The sequence below is a fragment of the Tyto alba genome, unplaced genomic scaffold (genome assembly GCF_018691265.1).
Source record: "Tyto alba isolate M040663 unplaced genomic scaffold, T.alba_DEE_v4.0 Super-Scaffold_8, whole genome shotgun sequence".
In the NCBI taxonomy this organism is placed as follows: domain Eukaryota; kingdom Metazoa; phylum Chordata; class Aves; order Strigiformes; family Tytonidae; genus Tyto; species Tyto alba.
In genome coordinates, this window is record NW_024881329.1 from 884744 (window position 1) to 912201 (window position 27458).

Consider the following 27458-nt stretch of genomic DNA (forward strand, 5'->3'; position numbering starts at 1 on the left):
GCGTGTGGCCTGGCTGTGGGAGGGTGCTGTCACCCGGCTGCTGCAGGGACGGGGGGGCAGGAGGGGCTCCACCACATCCCCTGGCAGCATCCTTCCAGCTACATCAGGAGCCGCAGCGGTACCCAGCCTAGAACGGGTACTGAATGGCGGGGGGGGGGGTCCCAGGTAGGGTTTTGGGGCTCAGGTCGCAGAGGATGTGGTAAGCACCCACTGCAGAGAGTCCTCCCCAGGGGGAGGCCACCCCTGGGACCTCCCTCCCTTACCAGAGAAGAACTTGAGGTGGACACAAGCCATGCCTGGTGTCCAGCCGAGGCTAAATGCCCGGCCTCCAGCTGGTGCCAGCACAACAAGTGCTGGTGTCCCGAAGGGGACAGGAGTGGAGACGGCCCCTGCACCAGTTGCGCAGCCCCCCCGCCCCTCCTCCTACGCCCCCCAGGGCCTGGACACTGCTCCCAGTAGACCAAGAGCAGGACAGCTGCGTAGCCCCCAGCCCAAGCTTACCGATACCCATTTGCCAGACAGCGCTGGGACCAGTGGCAGATGAACTCTGTAGATGGCCTCAAGGTTGCTGCTTAAATCCTAACGGCCAGGCGCCTGTCCTGCTGCCTCTCCCCCCGCACCTGGCATTTGCCAGCATTCCCATTAAATCCCCCCCGCTTTGCCTGGTGGAGCCACTGTTCTTCTCGAAGTTTTCAGACAACTCCCCGACTCCCAGGGCTGGCCCCTGCCCAGAAACCACCCCAAGCCCCACGAGCTGCACTCAGCGCTGGTGCCCGACGGCTCCAGTCCTCCCCGGCTCCTGAGCAGCCGAACTGGGACAGGCGGGATCTGAACTGGGACAGGCGGGATCTGAACTGGGACAGGCAGGTGGCTGCGTCGCTCCCTGCCACTCGCTGGCTGCCCGCTGACTAACTGGTGCGAAGTGGAGGCTGGAGCAGAGGCGAGCCGAGGCGGGGGGGCAAGGCTTGGGGTTGGTTTAGGATGCAGCAGGGGGGGGGAGAGGGAGATGGGTGCGCTGTGTACGGGAGCTCTGCACCCCAGCCAGTTTGGCAGAGGCGCTGCCTGGGAGCCTTCCTCCTCCTGGGCCTCCCGTGCTGCTTGGCTGGCGCTCGCGTGCCGCTGCGCGGCTGGTGCGCTCCACGCGCGCTGCAGAGGGGCTGTGGCAGCCGTGGCTGAGGGTCGGGGAGCAGAGGGCCCCCAGAGCTCGGGGCGTGCAGCCCCCAGCCCCAGCAGCCTTGGCTCTGCTGGAGCACAGACCCCGTACTCAACCCACGGAGAGAGCGAGGCTTACCTGCCCTGGGGGAACGAAGGGGCCAGCCCCACCTGCCCGTCCCAGTTCCCACCAGTTGCTGGTGGCCGGGATGTCTGCTGTCACACCATCCTCTGAGCAATGCCACCCCCCTTCCTACAGCACATCATGGGGTATAAACCAGCACACGGAGAAAAATAACAGCCTGGCAGCTGGGAGAGTCAGGTCTGACCCCTTCCCAAACCATCTCCCAAATGCTACAACCTCAGCGGCCGAGGGAGCCCCCAGGGCACACCCCAGCATCCTGGTAGCAAGGCAATCGCACTCGCCTGACGGGACGTGGGCACCACAACAGTGCAGGAGATAAGCAAACCAGAGCTGAAACAGCTCAGCCAACGTCTCACAGCAGCTGGTCCCACACCACGAGCGTCCCTACTCGCTGGCAGCCGTTACAAAAGAGCCCAAGATGGGGATGGAGATGGCTCTGAAGGCACACACAAAGACACCAGGCCAAGGGCTTGGAGTCACTAAAGCCTGACTTACTTAGCTCTATTCTTCCACACAGTAAAACAGGCTCTTCCTCAGACCCAGAGAAAGGTTAACTGTTAAGAAACTTCCAGCCTTGCTCCAGAACTGGTATGAGGTCCCTGGAGGCACCCGCAGACAGATGGGGTGCAATAGCACAAGCCCCTGCTTCCAACCACCCCACTAAGAGCCACTCAGCCCAGCCCCACGCCAGAGCCCTGCTCCGGGGGTGCCTAAGCCTGCAGCTCGCTCAGGCAGGCAGCTGCTTGGGGAAGCTGGTTCTTGGGTGGCTTTGGTTACCTTCACAGCTCCTGGTGGAGCCAAAGAGAAGCGATACGAAGCACCGCTCAGCCTGGAAGGGTCTGCAGAAGGGGCCGGGGCTGAAGGGAAACCTGCTCTGCTCTGCTCCTCCTTGCCCAGCCACACTGCAAGTGAGGAGGATGAGGCCAGCATTTAGCCAGGGCTGCCTTGTGAAACTCAGCCTTTCGTTCAGCTACCTCCCCCCCCCAGCCCCGGTCTCTCTCCAGCAATAAGTCATTGCTGCCAGCTCCTGCAAACTCAACCCAAAGCCTTCAGCAAGCACCATGCGCTCATCTGGTTTGGAGTCGCCATCTCCGCCGGCTTAGGAAAACACTTCTGTGGAAGCCCTCACAGACCAAGAGGCATGAGAGCTATTCCAGCACTTAATCAGCATCTCTTTAAGGACTTGCAAGCGATTTTGTCAGTTGACTCAGCTGTGATGTCTCTGGAGCCCCAACCACTCCGTAACAGGGTGTGGGGTGCTGGAAAGATGTGGGAGAGAAAAGCTTACACGTCACTCCTGAACCATCTGGACCTGACCAGACCAAACCAGACCAGGCCTCCTCAGCTATTCCATCATTTCAGTACAGGTTCAAAGGTGGCACTCCTCCATCACGGGAGATGCAGCCTCAGCAGATCATCAGCACGACGCTGCCCGAAGCCACCTCAGGGGCGGTGTTCACACCTGCCCAAGATGCACAGCACAGCACCAGGTTTAGTCCCAGCCTTGCCATGACCGGCTGACGAGATCACAGCAGCCAAACGTGAGCTGATGTGCCCAAATATAGCAAAAAGTTTGCTTCTGTGGACCTCTGCAGCTTCCAGCTATGCAACTGGAGCGGCTCTTCAGAGTAACTGCACGTTCTGCTCACCTAAGCTCCTGCCACAGAAGCAGAACTGAGACAGGCAACAAACTCCTTGTCGGAAGGGAAATGGTTGCAATACCTGAAAACCACATCTTTCAGTCCGGATACTTCTAGAACAAATGCGCCTTAAATAATCACGGGGAAAATCAGCTAAATGGACTCCAAACTCCTTCTCCAGACCTACCTTCACTCCAGTGACACTGTAACCCTGATCCTACCTTCAGACTCCAGGAGTTCAGCTAGCAAGCAGAGAGCACACCGTGAATTCATACACTGACCTCCCCCCGCCTGTCACGACCAGCAAGTTGTGATCCCGTCACCCAAATTACCAGCACCAAGTCAGCCAGTGAAAATGCAAAGTCCAAACAGCTCCACCTGAGAAGTGCTACCATCTGGGTTTTGCCCGCCCCAAAGATCAGCCCGGTGTGGATGGATCTTACTGTGCATTGAAGGAAGATCTGTCGCGACCCTCCCGAAGCCAACCTGCTGGAGGAGCGCACTGCAGTACATTCATACATTAAAGAGCCGCGGTCTCCAGCTTTTAGCACCTCCCAACCCACCTCCAACCTCCAGCATGGCCTTGAGTTTTGGCCCGAGTCGGGGTTCCTTGTGTTCTTCTCATTACAGCCAAAGCTAACCAGTGGTGCTTCCAGCTCCGGAGGCGACCGTGTTCCTGGCCAGCGCTGGCTGACAGAGGGTCCTGGCCGCCTCGCTTCTGCTGGGTGCCATCCGCCAAAGGAATGAGATTGGCCTGCAGCCTGCCACCACCTATCAGCCAGGTGCTCCCACGATGCTTACAGGCTCCAGTTCCAGCTCCTACCTCCCGACTGGATTTCCCACGCGCCGTCCTCTCACAGCACTGTCCTACCACCTGTACCAAGGTGGATGGGTACCCTGGCTCCCCAGCAACTTTTAGGTCCGTTTGCGGAATCCCGGTGAGTCCTAGCACACCTGTGTCTGCTTTAGCCATACAGAAAATAACCAGCCGCCCCAGGAAAGAGACTGTCAACATCTGGAACCACCTGAAGTCTACAACAGATCAAAGCTGTGAAGTTTCAGCTAGACTCCCGCCGGGAAGAAAAGTCTGTCTGGTGCCTGATGGTGTGCTGCTGAACACGGACACCAACCGAACTGCTGAAGAAACAGCTCATCTGCAGCACCCCTCAATGCACCAGCCATGGGGACTGGCCCAAGGAACCAACAGGATTTTGCAGCTAGAAAACACTCAAACAAGCTACGGTAACGCGTGACTTGACCAGGCCCAGAGCTTTCCCGAGCAAGCTGGAAAACCTCACCCTGAGGGGTGCAGAAACCTCTCTGAAAGGGAAACGCTCGTACTTGGGCTCCCTGCTCCTGACCAAACTGCTGAAGGATTTTGTGTTCTAGCCGGTGCTGCTCTAGCCCACGCTCACCGTGACGTGCCAGCCTCCTGCAGCTGGTGCCTGCCCGGTGAAGACACCTTGTCCCTGGTGCTCCCTGAGCTCCTCAGCTTGCTTGACCGTGACTCCCGGGCCACCACCGTGGCTTCTGGCTCCCAACCAGAAATGAGAGGATGCTCAGTGCTTTAAAGTCAGCCTCCAAACACACCGTGGCTTCTCATCTGAAAGCCTCCAGACACAGCTATCCCATCCTTTACCAGGGGCCTCATGAAGGATGGGAGAAGCTCTACTGCAGAAAAAGAGCACCAGATTCCTAGTGCAGGAACAGCACCAAGCCAGAGCCCCCGCATCAACCCACCCACTGTTAAGGCTTTTAATTTTCTTCTAGAAGGACAAAGTAACCCTGCCCTCTGCCCTGCCTGCAGCTGTGCACAAGCTGCCAATGAGGGACCACACTTCCACGCTTTACACTCGAAACAACCAAGGTTGGGAGGGTTTTTTGGGAGCCTCTGGTCCAGCCCCACCCTCTAACACCAGACTCGGCATCTTCAACACTCCTCCAGCGTGGGGACAGCTGCTGCTGCAAACGGGTAACTTCTCCCAGAGCTGGGATCAGCCCTTCTTCTGCAGGAACTGGGTGCCAAGCAGCTGCAGGCAGGGTGGGGACTGCGCCCCCACAGCAGTTCAGAGCAGGCAGGTACAAAAAGCAAGCCACGAGCACAAGTCCTCTCTCACCCAGGCCAAAAGCAAAGGCAGCAACTCCAAACAGCGCTGGAGTTTAATTCTGCTGCTACTTGCTACGCTGGAGGATGAGGAGTGGGACTGGAGCTGCCCACATGGGTGCTGGGAACCCCCGGGTGGGCTGAGGCTTTGTGCCGGGGGTGACCAGAGTTTCTGTACTGGTTTTGCCACGCTGGACACGACACACACTGCCCTCGCCCCTCCCAAGCCCCGCTGGCCTCAGCTGCCGGACCCCGCGCCCCTTCAGGCCCTGGGCTAGCCCAGCAGCTCCCCGCTGTGCTCAGCTGGGTCACCTTCCCTCCCTGATGCCCTTCATTCTGGATGCCAGCTAAATTAGCCTGTGCAAGAGCTGGGGAGAGGGAAAGGCGGTGAGCACCGAGCCGCTCGCCGCACTGAGTGCAATGCCTTGTCCTGGCCCTGCAAGTCAAAGGCACGTGGGAGAAGCTGGTCAGACCCCAGGCAAAAATCCCAAAGGAGCAGGGCTAAGCGAAGAGGGGCTTGCCAACAGATCAGCCCTCCTTATCCAAAACACTCTTACTCACTCTAAACCCAAGGACTGGAATTCTGAATCCTTTAGTTGAGCAGCCGAGCAGCAGCCTGCAGTGCAGGAGAGCCCTTCTGCTACGTGCTCACCAGTAGCTAAGCCATGCACAGGGCAAAGGAGGATTCGCATACTGTTCTACATGCTGACAGCCTGGAGCAACCCAAGGTGTATGTGCTGTGCAGGTGTTAGCACTAGCTAGGTGCTGGGGGGGAGCAGAAAGGCCTAATTCTACCTCTGGAGCACATAAACGTTTGGGAGGTGCTGTGCCAGAGAGAGCTGCCTAGAAAAAAAAAAAAAAAAAAAAACAAAAACAAAGGAACAAACTGGCACCAGCTGAGAGGAACTCAGCTTTCAGATCTCCCTGATGTTTCTTCCCTTCCAGGCATCGCATCTGAAGCCATAAAAAAAAATTCCACAAGGACTAGGTTGAAGGCAAAGCAAGCAGGGGAGCACTGAGGACAAGTTTGGACCGGTTGCGTTTTTCCACCCCGCCAAAACCTGAGGCGGCCAGCAAAGAATTACAGGTGGGCTGGGGACACGATGACCACTTGCTGGAGACAGGCAGCTCTTTCCCTCAAGGGTATCCCACCCCGATCAACTTCAGGGTGTACAGCCTGACCTTGGTCCCGGCAGAGCAAATCTCAGTGCCCCCCCCTCCCCACCAGCGAGCCTCCCAGCGCACCAGCTGCAGCACCCTCTGGGAGGAGGACACAGCCATCAAGACGGTTTGTCGAGACCATCAAATAATAATTTACTGTGATTCAATCTGTGGCTTTGTACAGTTGCCAGGGTGGGAGGAGGCCAAAGGAGGAGGGGATGGGGAAAGAAAAAAAAAAAAAAAAAAAAAAGGCAAAAAATTAAAAAAGAAGAAGAAAAAAAAGTCGTTTGCCGCAGGCTTGGGTGAAGTGCCAGATAGTCCTTGGAGGGGCTCACGCTCCCCCTGTCCTCTTCCACCTCCTCCTCTTCCCCTCCCCCTATGCTCCTCCCCTGAATCCGTTTGCTGCTTCTTTCGCTTCACCTCCTTCCTTGCACTCTGCACGGTGGGAACCTCTCCAAGACACTCGCTCCGGTCAGCTGAAACCAGAAGAGGACACCCATTAGCACCCATTTGCCATCAGAACCAGCGGGGGTTGTTTCCGTTCCCCACCCCTCACGTTTCAGGACGATCCTGCTAGTGCCCACAGAGGGGAAAGCAAAGGCCCACACGGGACTTGGAGGTCTGGCCCTGGTTCAGGAAAGCACCTACACGTGTGCTGAGGGGAACAAGAAAATGGTCTGCGGGGTGACGGGCGAGCCTCGGGCATCTCAGCAGCCTTTCTGCCTCTGGCCAAACCTTGCTGTGGGAAGGGGCACTCTGTGGTGAGATCCTTCTCCAGGGACGATGGAAACCACCGAGTGAGTCCAGGGCAAATGCAGCCAAATCTCCCCGGCCGCACACCCGCCCTTCCCCTCCCCAAACCCCAAGGCGTCCTTGCCTCGCTTCTCCTTTCGAACCCCGATATTCCTCCCCCTCTGCTCCTGGCCACCGCAGCTAGAATAAGCTGGGGAGCCTGGTTTCCAGTTTCTGCCGGAGCAGAAAAAGCTGTGGGCAACTCCCAGGGCAGGCTGTTATCAGAGGATGGTGTTTCCAAGAGACTCCTTCCTACCCGCTGTCGCCCCCCGTGCCCGTGCGGGTCCCCGGGCTGCGATGGGGAGCGGGCTGCTGGCAGCTGCGAGCCAGAGCAGGAAACGAGCCCCGAGCTCACATCCCCATCCGGAGGAAACACTCCTGAACATCTGCAGGGCCTGAACATCTGGAAAACCTCCCTGAGCAGTGCTAAGTGCGCTGGGCACAGCGTTCGGCTCAGCCCCCGGGGAGGCATCGCGCGCCTCAGCTACGAGCAGAGGGGTGGGGTGCTCGGGTGGTTTTTTTGCTCATAGGAAGCAAACGCTGCCAGTGGGGTTTTTGAGTTTTTTTGGTTGGTTGGTTGGTTTTTTTTTTTTGGGGGGGGGGGGGGGGGGGAAGAGCTCTTGCTGCACTCACGGCCTTTGGCCCAAAAAGAGAAAAAAACAGCTGCCCACCTCCACCTTCAGTGAGACCCTCTTAGCACCATCTCTGGATACGGTGCGCTTCTCTTCAGCACTCCAGCCGTTGTGTTAAAAAGGTGAAGGGCCAGTCTGGGTGCTTGGAAAACTCCCCAAAAGACTTTAAGGGCAATGTTCATGCAGGCTTTTCTCCCACACCCCAGTCCCAGATATCCTTAGGTGTGCATCTCCCCGGTGCACTCATCCCCCGTTGCCTCTCTCCCCACTCCTGCCATGGAAGGAGCTGGTTACACAGCCAGATGATCCCAGGCATTCGGCTTAAGGCCACCCAGCTCACACAGGGACAACGACAGGAGCTGTCCCTCACTGCTATCCAGCAGGATTGCAATGATTTAAATAAACTCATCATTAAAAAACAAAAACAAAAAAAACAACAAGGAAAGAAAAAGAACGAAAATGAGCAAGAGAACATAGTCTGAAAAACACTGTTTCTGGCTCCAGCACGCACAATTTATAAAAGCAAAACAGCCCCCTTATGGCTAATTCTCAACATTGCACCGGTTCCAAATATCCCAGGGGATCTACCTAACGGGGAAAACTCTTCTGAGGAACACGGGACTTTCACCGTGGGACAGGTCTGCCCTGAAGCTTTAGGACAGGGCGATTCACACGAGTGCTTTAGGAGGCAATGCGCTCACCCAGCTCTTCATCTGAACTCTCCTAGGGCCAGCCCGGTGAACACGCAGCCAGCCACACACCTCCAACACCAGCTTAACTGCTCTTTCAGAGGGGCGGCATGGGAAGGAGCTTTCCCAGGGAAAACGTGACAAAACACGTTTTTTTTTTTTTTTTTTTTTTTTTTTTATTCAGTTCTGTAGAATTTTGTTCTACAAAATGAGGGGGAGAAAATAAACAACCCTTTCCTCCTCCACGCTTCCTCGGGAAAGCGAGAGTTTTGACTTACCTATGTTTTGACAGAAAGATGCAATTTCAGTCAGAAAGGTGTTTCATTAAAAAATACCCGTTGCTGAAATTGTTTCGGTCGCATTTGTTTGCATACGAGCGCGTCCGCAGCCGCCTCCTGCCCTGCTTCCAATATTCCCCCCACTGCACCCCATCTCCTGCTACCAAAACTCACCGTAGTCACGATATCACGCATTTACAGTTCATGCAGCCGGGGCCGCTCTCGTCGGGGGGGTTCAGCTTGCGCAGCTTGTGCTGACGGATCTCCCGCACCAAGGTGTAGAAGGCATCTTCAACGCCCTGGAAGAAAAGCATCGCCTGAAGCAGCTGCCCACTTTGCGAGGGGACAAGTGGAGGGGGGGGGGGGGGGGGGGGGCTTTGCTCCCCAGCTAGGAGTCCCTGGTGCTGTCTTCCAGCAATGCAAATCGCGGAGGTAAAAGCACGAAAACAAGCTGGGAAGACTAACGGGGATCTTAGCGTGGCCCCCGAGCAGAGAGCGAGGTTGAATGAGCAACCACGAGGCCAAGGTGCTCTTAGCTCCTTGAGAATCACCCGCTTTTGGCAACCTGAATGAGGTCCCCCACCAGACCTCTGAAGGTACCAGCTGCTCCGCTTCCACCTTTGTGCTCTGGGAGCTCCATGTGGTCTTTCCAGCACTGGAATATCCCGACAAAATAGACCACGGGCGAGCCTGAGCTTAGCTGGCCTGCGGCGAGCAGGGGGGTTATGGCAGAGCCTTGGAAAAAGCTCGGAGAAGGCATCTTCCCTTCACCACTGCCAGAGCACGAATTACACACTTCTCCAGGATGGGGGCTCGAGCTTGGACAGGAGAGGAAACGTCCTGATGGAGCATTTATAGCCTTGAGGGAGCAACTAACCCTGATCCTTGCACCCATCTGTCTGCAAAGTGGGGTCTGCCCCTTCCTGCCTCTCCGGGACAGCACTGGAGAAAAGAGAAGAGAAAGAAGATCTTGTTTAAAACCCTCCTCCTACCTGTCTGGTTTTGGCAGACGTTTCTATGTAGGGGATCCCGTAACTCCGGGCCAGGTCCTGCGCTTGCCGGGTCTCCACGGTCCGGGCTGGCAGGTCACACTTATTTCCCACCAGCACCATGGGAACATCATCGGAGTCTTTCACCCTCTTGATCTGCTCCCTGCAAGAGTAAGAGGTGCCAAAGTGAAGGGGGAAAAGGCATCGGGGGCAGCTCCGGGACACTCCACACCAGCTTCCTCGTTAAGAATGAACAGCTACGCTTCGCTCCTGCCAAGTGCCTTGGGATAGGCTCCCAGGAGAAAGTAAATGATGGCAAACAAGTGGGCAAACAGCAAAACGGCTAGGGCACTTCTGGAAATTCAAACGAAACATACTTCTGCCCTTTAAATGCAACTGTTCACAAAGCACAACTTGAAATTAAGCTGTATTAAGACATGAGCTTAAGACAGCTCAAACTAAACAAAAATGAATACTCAAGCTGTTACCTGTGTTATTTCCAACGTTTTAGATCAACTAATCCCCCCCTGAATGGGGATTATTAAAAAAAAAAAAAAAAAAAAAAAATCACCTGCAAACAGAATTTGCTGAGCTGAGAAACCGGCTTTTGGCAGCTGTAACCTTTTCTGCAGATGCACAGGCAGTATGTGCTTCCTTTCAGTTTAGTTCAGGTCACTCAAAGTTGAGAAAACAACTGGGAAGCAGAAAAGCTGTAAATGCTCACTTCTTCATTCCAACCTCGGATTTAAAACTAGGTGGGCGAGGATGAGATCTACCACTTCTAAAAATCTTAAAGGCCATTATGACCACAAACAATCCATTCAATTCCCTCCTGATAGATAATAACTTCCTTTGCTTAATAAATCATTTAACTTCAGATGCAAACCAGCTTTTTTTTTTTTTTTCTTGCTTATGCATCCAGAACGTTTAACACGGTTTTATTTAACTAATAAAAGTATTATTTAAAATGCCGATTTATTTCAATTAAAATGCAGAAAGTTTCCATCCAAAAGCGGCGGGACACGTATCACACACACACACACAAAAAAAAAAAAAAAAAAAAATCAGTCATCTTTTTTTAATGTAGTAGAACACAGAAATGAAGTCTGACTGTATGTATGGTATGCCATAAAGCCACTTAAATGTTCCATGTAGCATCTTGATCAGCAAACGCAAGTACTAAATTTAGTTCATGGGCTACACTTAGCTGAAAAGAGATACCTCCTAATGGTTACTGACCAGGGAGAGCCAGCATTTCTCTGGGGAATATTCTTTTAAAAGCGCAAACACAAAGAGCACAGGCAAAACGAGATGAAAGCCAGTGATTTACATCATGATTAAAACCGGGGCTTGAAATCAAGCCATCCTGAGAGCGATTCACAGGCCCCAGCGCCAGTGCAAGGATGAATGCAGCCGAATCCCTCAGGTGCTTCAGGAAAATCCCATCCTTTGTCCTCCCGCTCAGCTAAACCAAGCCAAATCAGTCCAACCGTATAGTTATTGGAGGGAACACGCCTGCTAGCCGCCGACTGGGACATCCCGACAGCTCGGAGCAGCGCCTCCGAGCGTGGAGCGAGGCTGTGCCTGTGCTGGGAGCTACAGGATTGTCTGGGTCCTGGGTTTACGGTGAGGGACTGGGGTGGGCAGTGGGCAGAGCAGGGACAGGCGGAGCCGTCCCGCGCATCCTCTGCAAGTGCCTCCCGCCGCAGCCAAGCCTCAGAGGAAGGCATAAAGCAGAGATCCCCACCTAAGCTATAGCATCAGAGCGACCAGAGAGGACTCCCACTGCAGTTCTATCGTCTCGGCTCTCCAGCTCTGCAGGGGTGGTGGCAGCACGGGGGGAGCAGCAGGTAACCTGGGTGCAGCCAAAGCGGAACCGCGCAGGGATGGGGTCGCAGCTCTGCCGCTGCCCTCCCCCGGTACAGCTCTTTGGCCAAGTCACCTCGCCGGGGCTCTGCCTCTCCTCCTGCCCCGGTTGAAACCCAGCTCCCCACCCCCCGACCAGGAGGGCCTTTCCCCCCCCCCCATGTGTGAGGCGGGCAGACAGCAGCCCCACTGCAGCGGGGGGGGAGCAGCCCTGCCCTGCCTCCTCCCCCAGCTCCCGGGCCCAGCAGAAGTCACTGAGATCGATTGCACTAACAACACAATTCCATTAATTAGGGAGGGAAGGGAGGGGGTCACAGAGGATCAGCTCTCTCTTTAGTCACCATAAACACTTGAACATTACATTACCGAGTCCCCAAAGGCCACAAGCAATCCCTTCGGATGGGTTTTACTGGAGTCACTGACATTAGCCGTCTGCTCCGTCTCTTCCCTGGGGAAAGGCCATTTCAGCTAATTGTCTTTGCTGGCAGCCAGTGCTTCCACCGTGGGGCCTGATCTAAAAGGGAGGGCGGGAGGGTGCAGCGGCAAGGCCTCCCCCTTTGCACAGGGCAAGAGGGAAGGGGCCCTTCCCAGGATACCGACCTGTACTGGTGAATATCTTCAAAGGACTTGGTGTTGTTGATGGCGAAGACACACAGGAATCCTTCCCCCGTTCTCATGTACTGGTCTCTCATGGCACTGTACTCCTCTTGCCCTGCGGTATCCAAGATGTCTAACAAGCAGGTCTCCCCATCAATGACGACTTGCTTTCTGTAGGAATCCTGCAGGCCAGGAGAGGGAGAGAAAGGGAGGAAGGAGGATGCGTTAAGGGAGGGCTCAGGTCTGGCCAAGCAAAGGGATGCAGCGAATGCATCCCTGGGGAGATGCCAGGTCACGCTCTGCCTGGGTTTAGCTCCCATTAAATAGCCAACTCGATCTGTTTCAAAAATGGGAGGGAAAGGAAATAGAAGACGAAAAGACAAAAAAGGGAAAAGGGGACCAGCCGAGCAGGTTTCCCCTTCTGGGGCAGAGCCACAGAGAAGACAGCCCCTGGCTTGCTCTCCCCATTCCAAGCCCTGCCTCTGGCAGACCGGGGGCAGCTTTGTCTCTATCGCACCACGTAGCCCTCAACAACTATTTTCCTAAGCTTTATTTAGTCCCGGCTAATCCCTTTTGCTGCTGCCCTGCCCGGGTGCTGGAAGGGGAAACCCAGGAAAGGCGGCTCTGGCTGGCCAGGGCTTCCAGTCACTGTCTGTGATCTGCAGGGCTGGGAGGTGCTTAAAATCACCTGGAAATCCAGCACCTCCAGCACATCTCAGATGAGGCACCAGAGGCGACATGCCACCAGTAAGGCTGCAAACTGGGCTTGATGGTAAACCTCTCCTTCAAACATGAAGGCAGGGAAAACAAAAAGGGGAAAAAAATAATAATAATAAAAAAAAAAAATCACACTGTGAGGAGGGCGTTTCCCACAACCATTCTGTGCCCAGAGGGCTCCAGGAGAGGTAAGGACTATCCAGGCAGGTCCTTTGAAGTTGGGGGTTTTCCCTGCAGCAGAGGCAATGGCAACTTATGGCAGATGTGAAGAGGCCTGGAAATCACCTAGGGCATCCCTCAAAAAGCTTCATTTTCAAGGCAGGCTCCTCAAAGCACCGCTCCTCCCCACCGTGCCTCTCCCTCATGCTTGGTCTCAGCAGCAGGGATGCTGCCCGGGCAGCCTGCACAGAGGAACAGCCTCCTGCCCCTCCGACAGCTGTCCCCCAGGTATGGGACAGCATCCTCCACGCTCAGCAAGAGAAGGAAGCCAAAACCAAAGGTATGAAAAAGCTGCAAGTCAGCAACATGCCCATGACAGTGCTTTGCAGAGGCTATGGCTTCGGTTTAAAATTCATTCAAAACGTCTGCTGCTCTTGCAATGACCACAACAATGTTATCAGATGAGCTCTGCAGGTCTGCAGACAAACAGCCGATGCAGCAAAGGTCACCGACAGGACCCGCAGCGGCACGGAAAGGGAATGGGGCCAACGTGGCCTCCACCCTTTGGTTCATCACTACAACAACGTCATCTACTGTGGCTAATTAAAATCTTTCCTCACCATGCAGAGGGAGCCGCGAAATTAGAGGAGATGAGATCTGCTCTGCCCTGACTTTCTTCCCAAAAAAGGGGACTGCTGACCCACTGGGAATAAGCGTGGAACGCTGGGCTGGCTACCAGCCAACCGCTCTGAAGGCAACTGGCAGGCTGCCCTGCAGGGAGGCACTCCCGTTGCTAATCAGTAATGTACCTGGAGCCTCCTTGGTGCAAGGTGGAAGAGCACTGGTTGCACCTCCAGGGTCCCAGTGCCTGGCAGGGGACCAGCAAAGGGGACCCCACTGCCTGCTCTGCCCAGCCGAGCATCCTCCCACCCCTACGCCCTGGCTTGCACCCAGAGGACCGGTCTCTCCGCACACATGTTCACAATTAATTGCCAGGTCCCCAATTAGAGGAGGTCTCACCAGCAGACAGCATGCCTACGGAGAAGCAATCCCACCCCTCGGCTCCGGTCACCAACAGGCTGCCTGCAAGGCCGGCCGGCTCGCTAACGAAGTGCAGGTATTAATGGTCTTGCAGAGGATGCTTGCGCAGCCCCGCTCCCCGAAGGAAGGGGACACGCTCTCCCCACCCTTGCTTTGTGTCCAGCTTCAGCTGAACTCCCCCCCTCCCAGGATGGTGGGGACGGTGGCTCAGCCATCCCTGCCACACTGCCAGGTGACTGGGGTAGCTGCCACCAGCCCCCATGTCCAGCCACCTGCACCCCGCAGCCCCCCCACGTTCTACCCCACCTTCCTGCACAAGGAAAGCGGCCAGACCCAGCTGTGAAGTGCCAGGCAGCAGAAACAACGTCCACTTGGGTTTCAGACTCAGGATCCCAGAGAGACGCCGGGAGCAGCCCAGCTGTGCTGGGGAACCAGGCCAAAAGGTCCATTTGTTAAACACTACGGTCAGGATATGACCAGGGGCTTGGGAAGCCCATTTACTAGCTGACTGCTAAAAGCTGGAAGATGAACCAAAGAATTTCTCAACACAGTCTGACTCTGTACTCCATCCTTGCTCATTTGCCACGGGACACGGACAGCAGCACATACTTCCTTGGTGCCTCGGCCCTCCCATTCCCAAAATAAAGGTCTTAAGGCTCCTTGGCAGCCCAAGAGCAAGCGCACGCTGTAGCAGGTCAGCCAGCGCTGAGTTACAAAGCCAGACATCTGCATTAGTGAATCAGGAGGGGAGCAGGCACTCAGTTGGGGTCCCTGCCCCAGAGAGGGGACAAACTCACTTCTCCACCCCTCCTGCCCTGGGGAACATCATCTCGGTGCACCCTGACCCTTTGCAGCACTGCCCGTGCTCAATTCATTTAAGTGACGGGTAAAGCCTTTGCTCCACGCACGTATACTCTTTTTTTTCCCCCTTTTATCCTGCACATTTCAGCTTTGCTGTGCTGTTTGTTAGCCGGCTGAACAGTCAGAGTCAGCTCCTGGGCATGATCCAAAGCAGCTTAGTCACAGGTTTGTTGGTCACATTCGGATTGCTGGCAGGTAACTGCGAGTCCTAAATCCCCGTAAAATGAAGCATAATTAAAAGGAGTCACCCTGGAATGAGTGAGAAGGTGGCCAGGGAGAGGGGGCTGCAGGTCACAATGACCAGGGGAGCTGCAAAGGCATCGGGGCTGGCAGGACCTGAGGGGGAAGAGTACCAGGGGGGAGAGGGGTGAAGAGCAGCTCATGGCTGCTGTAGGAAGAGAAGAGGAGGAGAAGAGCAGAGTGGGGCTGGGGGGAAGAAGGGAAGAGAGCAGGCATCTCCCAGAGCACGGCAGGAGCGGGCAGGGTGAGGAGGGTGTGCTGGGAAATGCCATGCAAGGTTTACATTCCCCGGTGCCTGTTTACATGGATAAAATTCCCTGCAGGGTACATACAGGGGGCAGGCAGCTGGAGACAAAAAAAAAAAAAAAGGATGCCAAAACCCAACACGTCACTGGGTCAGAGCTGCCTCTGCCCACCCTAAGGTCCAAGAGAGGATCCATCCATGCAGACATCTCTCCAGGGAGGTTGCTCTCCATCAGCAGCTCTTTTGCCAAAACCAACCTGGAACGGGTTTCTAAGAAAAGCATGCGATGCTACCGGTGACAAGCACGTGAGGGGAGAGGAGCTGGGGAAGAAGGCAACTGCATCCATAAGCAAGGTGAAGCACTGAGACTCAGGAGCCCTTAAATTAATTTCCAGTCTCTGCCACGGACTTTCCAGGTGACCTTGGCCAAATGATGTAATAGCACGTGCTTTTAAGTGCTTTCTCTCCTTCCCGTCTGTAGGACTATTTCTGCCTTTCTACCAAGTCTTGTCTTGCTCTTCAGGGTGGGGACTACACATACAACACCTACCAGAATAGATTTCTGATCCCAGCTGGGGCATTTTAGCCATTATGATAATAATAACGGCAGTAACCACAGCTGCATTTATACACATCTGGTAGAGAATCCTTTAGGACTGCAGACAAGGAGGTTATTGTCCAAGAGGCATGCCAGAGCTGTAATTTGCCTTCCCAGGGTGGACTTCTTCCCCGTGCAGAGCAGCGGCCGCTGCCCACATCACCCCCAAACGAAGGTGTAAGTCATGCAGGGGGTAATTACCATCTTGCTAGCAATGGTGAAAGCAGTAGGAAAATGGGATGTGTTTTTAAAAGGTAAAAAAAAAAAAAGCACCAACTAAAAATAGTGTAATAGATATTGAACACCAGACGTGTGCTCTGCGCAGCCGGGAGGAGCACAGGGTCCCTGCCTGCTTCTCCTGGCAGGGTGCTGAGCTGGAAAGGCCAGCAGACAGGCATCCACACCGACTATGAGACCCACACTTCAACCTTTAATTCCTCACGATGGAGCAGAGGCAGCACTCTGGGAACCATAACAGTTCAGCTGCTTGGCATGTCTCACTCAAACTGCAGGATACATGTAATACAACCAAGCTCTGATAAACCCCATTTCATTACTAAATCTCAAAACATCCTGCACGAGAAGTCAATATATTTACTCTAATTTCACAGGAGAAGAAACAGAAGCATAGGCACAAAGCAGCTCTTCAATCCCAAACCTTTAACCCCTCCCTACGCTGTCATCTCATCAGAAAGGACTTCTGTGCTGCCTCTCAGAAAGGAGCTGCGTGGCTCTGCCTGCTTCTGCTGCCTCCCTCGCTATCTCCCTTCAGCAGACACCGCTGTCCTTCTGCAGGAGGCACAAGTCAGTCACTACGACCTCTGAACGCGCATGCAGCGACTCGGAGTAGCCCTGTGAAGCAGAGGAACATCCCTGCTCAAGTTCAGACTCGAGACCAAGCCGAGCACGCTCTGAGTTGGAGGCAAGGTGGAGAAGAGCAAGAGGAAAACACGCAGACAAGAGACCCCATGCCCAGAGCCGCTTACCTCTATCGTGGGGTCATACTCATCAACAAAATGATTCTGAATGAGCTGTATCGTCAAAGCGCTCTTCCCGACACCACCAGCTCCCACCACCACCAGCTTATATTCGGTCATCTTCCAGCTGACCCCAGCTCAGGACTTCAAGGAGCACCACCACCTGCAAGGAGAAACACGGCCACAGTGTTAGGAGGGGGGGGGGGGGGTCCCTCCCTGTCGCTGCCTGCTCTGCAGCAGGGCTGAGCGGTCAGCCCCACTCTTCTGCCGGGAAAGGCAGAAATCTGCAAAGCACAACCTCATTCCTCGGGTATGGAGCATTCCCAACGTCTCCTGCATGTCCCAGGAGCACCCAAACGCTGCTTGGTAGAGACACCAAGGTCTGGGATCCAGCACCTTGTAACACAGAGATACCTGATTCTGCAAGGCAGAGGTTGCACCCCTTAATGTTTTCACAGTCTCTTAAGTTGCTTGACTTCAGTAAGGATTGAGGATTGGGCCAAAATAAACCCACGTCACTGCTATTCTGGATGGCAAAGAGCTACCCCTCACTCCTTGGGGTGAAAACCAGCAAACCACCACCAGGGATGCAACATGCTTTTAATGTTGCTTCATGAAATTGCCACTGCAGGGGTATTCTGCTCCAGGACCACCCTGGCAAGCCTGGCCTGGAAATGGGGAGATGGTGGGATGGTCCACGTGCCCCAAGGGTCAAGGGCTTTCTTACCTTCTTCCCACTCAGCGCACTGACTACCCTGGGAATCTGGTCAGAGAAAATTACACCTATTTCACTTCAGTCTGTCACCCTGTACTGTGCCTCCAGGATCCACTGTCTGTTTTTTGCTTTTATGGTCCGATGCGCTGGGGTCTGAAACGTGAGATAGCCTCACCTAAAACCATGAAACTTGGTCTAAAGGTACAGAACAGAACTGCAGCATCCAGAGCTGTTTAACCTAATAGACTCCAATAGTAATGAAGGTTACTTCAATATGGGCAAAATAATCCATTAAACTGAATACAAAACTGTGTTTATCCTGTGATATGCTGTAACCCTTCAGCACTGCCGTCTGGATGAAAACTTCATGCATTCCCCAAGCAAGCCTCAAGAGGTAAGGGAGTGTTACGGATAAGAAAATGGAGGGACAGGCTCTGTAAACCAGAAGTAAACCCTAAAGTAACCAATTTAAGAGGTCTGGTTTTCCAGGAGTGCTCAGTACTGTCTCCTATTTGCCTTATCTCAAGCTGGTGATCCAAAATCATTAGATAAATTTGAAAGCTTTGACCAACGCAGTTTGGATGTCAGCACCCACAGGAACAGAGAAGAAGTCCCAGACCCCCACAAATATGCCGTTAGCCCCATGTCTTCATCCTCGAGGCTGCATTAGACCTCAGACTGCAGGGCAGGTTTGAGACAGTGGCACATCCACACCCTCTGCCCATCCTCCAGCTAATGCCTCCTGCTGCGCTGGCCTTCGCAACAGGGAGGAAGACTGCGGAAGGGGCACCCCTGCTCCCACGAGATGAAGCTGGCATGCCCCACAGGGGAGCGAGAGATGCTATCATGAAAGGTGCTAATTGGGAATGATGATTAAGGTCAGAATGAGCAAACCATACTTCTGCAGTGTCATGTACTTGTCATGGCCCTTCAGCAGGAAAAAATTCACACACCCCTCCCCTTAAATTTTTGTTCCAGCTCTGCCGAGAAAGAGGAACTTCAGCTCAGGAAGATTACAAAACCCCGAAGGTTTAAATAGAAATCCACCCTCATGGGACTGCAACCTCTGCCCACTGAAAGTCACCCCAGGGTCAGACACTCGGCCACGGCTGTCATCTGCGAGCTCTGGGGAAGCCACCCCAAACACAGCGGGTGTTGGGAGGGCCGTTCCCCCGGCCAGTCACCATTTCACACAGCCCTGCAACTCCACCACACCGGGGTTACACACACACGTACCCCTCCCTGCCCCGGACAGTTAAACCACTCCGCCCTCCTCCGGGGGCACACCAGCCCCGCTCCCAAAACCCTGGAAGCTGGTACAAACTGTGCTGGCAAAGGCCACTCCAGAGCCAGCCTGCGCCCGATATATTTGCTAACGCAGCAAAGATCTAATGGCAAGGCAGCCAGAACTTTCTGCCTCCAATCCCCACCTGATTGCAACCTGAAACCACTCAGACACTTCAATCACCCACTCGAGCTGGGAGCAGTCAGACACAACTGCCTCTTGCCAAAGCCCTTTTCTGAGCTGGTGTCTCGGTAGCAGGAAGGCAAACAAAGCTCATGCCCTTCTCAGCATCCAGGATCCTGCAGAAGGGTAAGGGAGGGTGTGCAAAAAAGCAACCAAAGCACAAACACAGTGCCAAGCAGGATCTCTGGTTGTTGTGCCAGTCCTCACTGCCAGAGACGCCCAAGGTTGGTAAGCACGGTGATGATGGTGGGGGAAATGAGGTGCAAATGATGTGATACCCTAGGTCCACACCCAAAAGTGCCACAGCTTCCCAGAAAAATCCAATGTGCCTCTGTTCTGGCAGCCAAGGAAGAGATGCAGGTTGAAAGCAAGGCTACAGGAGACATCCAAGTGATCGTTGTGCAGGTGCACGTGTTGACCCTGTGCACGCTGCTCTGCTCCATTAACGCACGGCCTCATGCGTATGAACGTCACACTGCTTCGCAGGGACAGAGAGATCTCCACCCCACTCTTCTCATCTCTCTCAAATGGGAAGAGACAATTACCATGAGGGACAGCAAGAGGCTGATACGGGGACTGAGGAGCAAATGCTGACTGATCGTCTCCATCAACAGTGCTGGCCAGGAGGGGATCACTCCTGCAGCAAAACAGCCTCACAGCTGAACACAGAGGGGTCTTGAAGGTCTGAAGAAACTCTGCAATCACCTCACATCTTTCATACAGAGCATGGAGGGCTGCAACCCCTAGCAAAACACACGGTGGCTGCGAGTAAAGGCTACAGTTGACCATGCTCTGCATCTGGTGCTAACAACGGAGCAGCTGCCGCAACGATGCTCAAGGGGAACCGCACAACCGCCCAGGCCTACGGGCAGTGAGAAAAGCCGAGACTCAATATGGGGAGAAGATGACATGAGTCCTCGAGCAGGTCCTCCCTTGAGACCGCCCCAGTGGAAGGCACTGCTTGGCCTGTCCCTTCAGAGGACCCCCAGCCCACCCAGCCCCTGGGCCACACTGCAGCAGGAGGGGGGGGCCAAGGTGGTCATCCACGGCAGCTTAAGGGTCTTCCCCTGCTCTGGACTCCAGCTGAGCTCAGCTGCGCAGCAGAGGGTAACCACATAGGGCACGGGGAGGGGGATCATCACCACCCCAGCCCAGAGCTCCGAGCTCTGGCTCTGCCAGAAAAACACAGACCCCCATCTCCCTGCTCCGCACCCACCCAAGAGGTGGAGGAAATGAAGGGGGTGAAAAAGCTATTGCTCCTTCACCTCTCGCTGCCAGCACACGTACGATTCACATACAAGAGCTCTGCAATGTTGGTGTCTGCTCACTCACACCATGTCTAGAAGGTTCTGGCACCTCAGCTAAAACGTTACTGTTCTGCACGCCATCCTCGCCCCAGCAATGGCAGGAGGGATTCTACAGCTTGCAGAGGATGATGAGTCCAGCCCACACGACTGTTTCATACCATCGGCTGTAAGACATGTCCTAATGTAGAGTAAGAGTATGGGGACTGATGGCGTGAGAGCTGCCTGAATCAATGTGTGCTAAAATCAATGTTTAGAGGAGCTCGCTTCCTTTCCCAAAGGATCCATGATGCAAGCTCTTCTGAGGGGGAGACCCAGCTGCTCATCAGAGAACATGCAAATGCCACAGAAGAGGAAGCCTGGCCCAAGGCTGTGGGGAAAGCAGGGATTTCCATATGGCCAAGCTTTGTTACAGACTTGGGCAGCTGGTCTTATCCCTAAACTGACCTTACCAACACCATCTCATAGCTCCCCATCACTCTTTGCTCCTGAACATGAGAAGAGCAAGGATGCTCATGGATGCACGCGCAGGTTTTGACACAGGGGTGGGTGTTCTTCAACGCCACATGAACATCACCACCACTGCATGGTCTGGTTCAAGGAACAGTCATCCCAAAGACAATGTTTCTGGCTCTCCTAAAAAGCAGAGACAGGGAAGAGTGTGGGGCTCATGCCAGAGAGATGGCAACAGACACCCCAAGTTTTCACGCTCAGTCTGGGGACACACTGAACGGAGGTTGGCTGTTGTGAAAGCTTCTCCTGATGTGAGGATTTCCAGAGGAGGATAAATAAGAGTTTCTATTTCTCAGCAGCGAGCCCAGACAAAGCTGACCACAAAATAACAGAGGGAAACACGAAAGCATAGCCTCCCATCCCATGCTGAGCAGGAACAGTGCTTCTTCCATCCCCTGCAAGCTCTTCAAGACCTGAAAGCCTGACCCAGGTTGCTGTCTGGCGTCTTCCATGACTGTCCAAATTTATCACCTCTTGCAGTACTCAGGTTGCACCCCCCAAAAGCCACGCAGGGTTGTCAAACAAATCGCTGAGCGAGACGGCAAGGAGGAGAGCCATTCAGGAGCACAGTCTGGGAAGAAGAGGGCTGGGATCCACATGCCAAGCCAACAGCCTCAGCGTGGAGCTGGATCTGCCACTGCTGTATTTCCTGAACTCACGGATTTTCTCCTGTAGCGAGAGGGGTCCTGGCTCCCATTCAAAGCTCTTTAGGAAAGCCTCGCCGAGTGCTCCCGCCTGGCAGTGGCAGCTGCTCACAGCTCGGTAGCTGGAGTCACAAAGCTCCAGCAAACAAGAAACATCTGCTAGCATTGTGCAGGAAGCCAGGAGACCAAGTGCCCTGCCCTGGGCGTGAAGGTGTAGGTGAGGGCAGAAGGCACATCTCCCTGTCCTCTCCCCTGCCTATGCATGCTGGGCTGCACGGAAGCTTCGCCTGCAGAAGCAAGGACCGAGATGCTTGGTGCAAGCTTTCACGGGGCTAAGCAGGCGTAGGCATCAAGGTGCTACCCAGAGACTCAGCTGTGCCCTACAAAGAACAACCTGACCTTCACGGACCCTCTTCTCCAGCACAGAGCTTCATCTGCAGGGGGAGAAGTGGTTTGGGGACCTGACTGTGTGTCATAGGTTGAGCCCAGAGGGCAACTGAGCACCATGCAGCCATTCACTCACCCCTTCCCCCTCTAGAATGGGAAGGGGAAAATGAAGCAAAAAAGGCTCAGGAATCCAGATAAGGACAGGGAGGGATGGCTCACCCATTACAGTCATGAGCAAAAGACAGACTCATCAGGGGAAGAAAAAAAAAAAAAAGAACATCAATTCAAACACTAACACCACCACCACATAACAGACAAGGTGGGACGGTGAGAAGCACTGCCACATCCAAAAACACCTCTCCTTACCCTCCCTTCTCCCCGGGCTCAGCTCTGCTCCCCATCTCTCCCTCCTCCTCCAGCAGCGCAGGGGCAGGGGATGGGGGTCACAGCCAGCTCGCCGCTCCTTCCTTCTCAGGAGGTGGGGGGAACGCCGTGCACCCCTCCCCTGCTCCACGGGGCTCCCCTCTCACTGCAGACAGTCCTCCACGAACCTTCTCCAGTCTGAGTCCTCCCCACGGGCTGCAGCCGTTCCCACGCTGCTCCGCTGTGGTTCCCCCCGCGTGTTCCAGCCCTCCCAGTGCCGAACCACAACAGCGGGGGCTGCTTCTCCCCTCAGAGTCCCGGCCTGCTTTAAGCGCGGGTACCTGCCCTGGTGTGGGCTCCTCCACAGGCTGCAGGCCGGCCTCTGCTCCACCCGTGACCTCCGTGGGTGGCAGGGGGGGTGGCCCTGCCGTCTCACCACGGGGTACTGGGGGTCTCTGCTCCAGCACACCTCCCCCACTTCCTCCTCCTTCCCCCCACTGACCTCGCTGTTCACATAGGTGTCCTTCTCGTAACTCCTCCTCACAAGCCCCAGCCCCCTCTCAGGTTCTCCTGCTTAAATACGTTCCCAGAGAGCCACAATCACCATCACTAATTGGCTCAGCCCTGGCCAGAGTTGGGGCTGACTTGGAGCCGGGGGAGTTTTGAGAAGCTTCTCACGAGGGCCACTGTTGTAGCCCCCTCCCTGGTACCAAAACCCCCACCACTGTGAAACCTCCAGAAACTCACTCAGCAGCAGCAGAGGTGAAGAACTCAAGGGGCTTGGCTCCATCAGTATGTCCCATCACACCATTAAAGTTTCAAGAAAAGCTCAGGTGCCAAGTGAAAGAGATTTGCAGTGGGTTTCCAATGCCTTCCACCATGAGGGAGGTTCTGACACCCTTCCAACAGGATCACTGAAGGAACTTTGTGTCCTCCCTTTGCTCCAGTCACCTTGTTTCTCCCCCAGCGTGGACACCAAGCCAACTACACAGGCCATGAGACAGATTTTTTGTACTGAGGCCAGCCATGACAGAAGTTTTAAAACTGTCCATTACTGAGCATTTACCCTCTACCTGTTCACTGGGAGGGTCTGCATTTAAAGCTGTCAGAAATCAGTTTCACCTCTGCAAATCTCTTGGGACACATTACAGACAGGGCACCCTTTCCTCCAAAAGCTCTGTCCATAGGAACCGAGGAGCCCTTAGACCACAAATGCCACAGTGTTTGATTTTATTTCCCTCTGGCAGCAGTGCCTTGCAGGCAGGAGTGGCGTGCAGATCCCTAGGAGGACTTTTACCAGCAGTCCACCACGCCTGCAAGTCAGGAATGCTACTCAATGATTTCAGGACATTGACGTGGCAAACCTTGCTGGTTCACCCCAGCCCAGGCTCCTCCATTTGCTCATGCACAAGACTGTCACCAACATCACAAAGTGCAGCCTCTGGAGGGACTGAAGGAACTTCTCCAGCAGTGTGAAACGCCACCTTTTGTGTTCACTCAAGTGCCAAACTGCTGGTGTTCTCCACGGCCTGCCCAGCCTGAGAGAGATTAGGGAAACAAGGCAGGCAAGCTGATGCTCTGTTATGAATCACAGCCTGTCCAATGCCTCATTTTAATTTACTTGTTGCTTTTTAAATTAACAAGTGGGCTGCAAATCTAACCCAACATGCTTGTTGTTGGCTTGCTGGCTGCATACCTGTGAACTCAGATAATGCAGCCCACAGAGAGGGATGCCAAAGATGGAATAAAAGTTGCAAATGGTGGCCTTGCTTTGGAGAAGCAACTTGGAGATAACTAATGTCTTCTGATAGGAAAAAAACCCCAAAAAGCCTAAGAGGAACAGAATGGCTTCTTCAATCCCCTGCAAGCTCTTCAAGATCTGAAGGAAGAGGCAGCCTAACCCAAGAGACTGAGCACAAAAATATTGCTCCAGAGTCAACAAAGAAAAGGAGTAAGGAATGACATCATGTTAGAGGCTCAAACAAATAGGCACGCATTCAAGAAGAAACCTGGGAGGAAGAACAGCAGAAAGCTGTGGGCAGGTTTGAGGCACAGGCAGGTCTGGAAGAGAGAGATTGCCTCTTCACAGCAGCCATAAACATGTCTCAGCAGCAAGGTGCAAGCCATGGCTTTGCCCAAGGTTTTGAACAGGCACAGACAGGTGCCTGCACCAGGCCCAGCCCTTGCAGAGCTTCCAGCTGAAGCACCTCTGGCGACACAACCCCTCTGCCAGAGACTACCCAGCCACAAAGGGCTTGGGAAGTCCCTGCTCATCTTCCCTCTCCAGAAGAGATGGAAGGACAAAGGAAAACAAGATAGTACCATCCTCACCAAAGCTGCTGCCCATTTTCTGTTCCCTGGTTCCTTCTTCAGCTATCTGATAGCTGAGTAAAAGACAAAGCTGAGCAATCACTGGCTGTTAGCAGTAAGCAGGTCCAGCTACGCTGTCCTTCGCTTTCTCCCTCTAACAACAAATATTCTTAATACAGTTATTTGTTGCCAGCTTACTCTAAAAAAAACGACTGGTTGGCAGCTATGCCTAAACCACCCAAAACAGCAAACAACCTACACAACTCAGTAAAGCAATAAACCCAAAGAACAAACCAGCTACCCAAGAGCTTTCCCCCTGGATGAAGGAATTGTCCCCCCCAGCCAATATAGGCCACCAAAATTACTACACTCCAGAGAAAGATTAGCAGGCCACTTATTTCAAGAACTTATAAACCAGGACTGCTCAAGTCCATGTCTCCAGCATCGTGAATGTGGCATGGAGAGCAGCATGCCCTCAGGAAACTCTGGCAGGTGTTGGGATGTGCTTGCAAATCGTGGTGGGATCTTCGCTTCCCACCATCACCTTTCTGCCCTGCTCGCTAAAAGCAAGGGGCTCATGCCACCATAGTCTCTGCAGAAGAACCAATCTTCCAAGCTGATTTGCACAGAGAGAAGGCATGCTGCTCCGCAGGTTACTTGCTGCCAGTCCATGGAAAGGTCTGAAGGAGACAGGCAAGCAAATGATACATCCCACTCCACTGCTGAACAGAGACCCTTAAGAAAAATCACAAGCAGATGGGAGAAACCACCTGGGCTAGCACCCAAGTCATTAGCTGAAAAAAAAACCAAAAACCAGTTGTCTGCATCTGGCAGGGCCAGCACTTTGAAGAAATCAAAGACAGTTTTTAAATTACCCCCGTGATTTATGGTCAAACATTAAGTGCTGCTTGAGACTCTAGATGAGCAAGAGTAGCCTGCATAAGGAAGGATTTTTGTCAGAAAGCCTGGCAAAAGTAGATGCACCAAGGCATGAACACATAGGCTGGGACAACAGGGGACAATTAAATAAAAACTAAGCTCTTATCTTGCAGTCGGGACTTAGGACCTAGTGTTGACTCTGCCAACGCATGTGGGAAAGCGGTGTGGGGGAGGAAAAGCTCTCACTGCTGAGATGCAGAAGGCTGCAGACTGCCAGGGCTCCCCCGCTTCCATCTCCTCTCCAGTCTCCCAGGGCCGAGCAGGTGGTTCCGAGGCAGACGCTTCCCCGCCTGGGCTGGCAGCTCTCCACCTTGCCCTGGAAAAGAGACTTCTCCCAGGCCTCCCAGTCTTTTTCAGAAAAACAAATGCAGAACATACTCTGTGCAACGGAGGGGCCAAGGCAGAGCTCAAAAGGAGAGGCAGCTTTTAACCTTCCTTTGCATTAAAATCCCATCTATGAACATAAATGGGATGGGCGAAAGGCAGCGTGATGTACTTTGAGCAAATGAAAAGATGGACAGGTATCCAGGAAAGTTTAAAACAAGAACCCCATTATAGATGACAGTAACTGTAACTGCTAAAATGTGTGGTAGGCAACCGTGAACCCAGGCTCTGAGCAATCTCTGGACTTGCTAGACTCTGTACCAAACTGTATTGATTTTCCCACAAGATATATGGCACAATGAAATAGAAACTCGGACCAGACGAGTACATAGTGCCACTGTAAGTGGATTTCTGTAGTTACAGCTATTAACAGGGACAGAGAACACCAGGCTTTGAGGCAAACACTGCCCAATAATGAGGTGGGGTTAACAAGAGATGCTGTCTCCAGGCTAGTTTCCTAAGGTACCTGACATCTTCTGCCTGGTCCTCTCGCTGACAAAAGGAGCAGCCACAGGCAAGCTGCTGGGGAAAGGTACAGCCTCTCCTGGGCCCAACCACTCCTGCCATCATGCTACAGCAGCCGGCAGCTGCCTGGTGCTCTGCTGCAACAGTGTAAGAAGGGACAAATTCAGATCTCACCATCGAGCTGCAAGAGATGGACCCAGTGCTAGAGCTGGGGGTGGTGGCCATGCATAAACAGAAACACCAACCTCCTCCCTGTACAGACAGGCAAGGGGATGCAAAGAAGCCAAGGGACTGGGCCAAAGTCATCAGTGTGTGGTAAAGCTGGGATCTAAATTCAGGCAGTGTGACATCCCATCTGGGGTCTTCAAGTGAAACAAAAAGCTCCCAGTAGAGGTTTTGGTTGGGAAAGCCACTGGTCTCCTGCTGGGTCTTTGTGTCGGGCTATCAGAGCTGGCAGCTCCCCCCAGCCCAGCTTCCCTGGGCAGAGACGGCAGGGAACGTCAAGCAGGAAAGCCTGGAGTGCCACAAGAGGTGCCCTGTTCTCCAATTATCCCAATGAAATCACAGCTGGGTCACAGGCACCAGCGGCCTGCAGAGAGGCACATGCTCCGATGCACAGACGAGCAACGGGAGATGCAGGTGGGGCTGGGAGCAGAGGGGCAGGCTGAGCACCGCTGCTGTGTTCCCCGCTCAAAGTCTGGCTACAGGAAAGGAGGAAGCCACTGGTATAAGGTGGCCTTGTACATCACCTAAGAAAAGGGCCGGTCCCAACCTGAGTACCACTGCTGCATATTGGGCCAAAAAAACATACCTCCTAGTCAAGAAAGACATCCCCCCTATGAGATTTCCGTTCTTCTCTCCTTCCTCATCCTTCCCTGTTCCTCCCAAACAACCGCTGACGGAAAAATTAGGAAGCTGGTTTCAGGAAATGCATCCAAGCCGTTTTCACTGAGAAGAATTTGCAATGGAAATAGGTCTGGCTGTTCAGTTTCCTGCTTGCTTTAAATCCTAACACATACATATTTGTAAAGCAAATAAAGGGATAAAGAAGCAGGGTATTTGCAGCTGGGAAGTTTCAAGAACC

At 53.9% G+C, this 27458-nt stretch overlaps 1 protein-coding gene across 5 annotated transcripts in view; it reads right to left on the bottom strand.

Moving 5' to 3' along the window:
• Nucleotides 1-6330: 6330 nt before the first annotated feature.
• The window catches only part of HRAS (HRas proto-oncogene, GTPase), a 45730-nt gene continuing 24602 nt past the window's right edge, over nt 6331-27458 (bottom strand). For 4 of the 5 annotated variants that reach the window (XM_033003397.2, XM_042785694.1, XM_042785693.1 and 1 more), the window contains 5 exons: nt 16892-17045; nt 12049-12227; nt 9586-9745; nt 8768-8892; nt 6331-6678 (listed from right to left, as the gene is read on the bottom strand). In XM_033003397.2, coding sequence (XP_032859288.1) covers nt 8773-8892; nt 9586-9745; nt 12049-12227; nt 16892-17002 — 570 coding nt within the window. In that variant the 5' untranslated portion in view covers nt 17003-17045 and the 3' untranslated portion in view covers nt 6331-6678; nt 8768-8772. Of the gene's footprint in view, nt 6679-8767; nt 8893-9585; nt 9746-12048; nt 12228-16891; nt 17046-25711; nt 25854-27458 lie in introns of those variants that run through there. The other variant, XM_033003399.2, reaches the window with a different exon arrangement.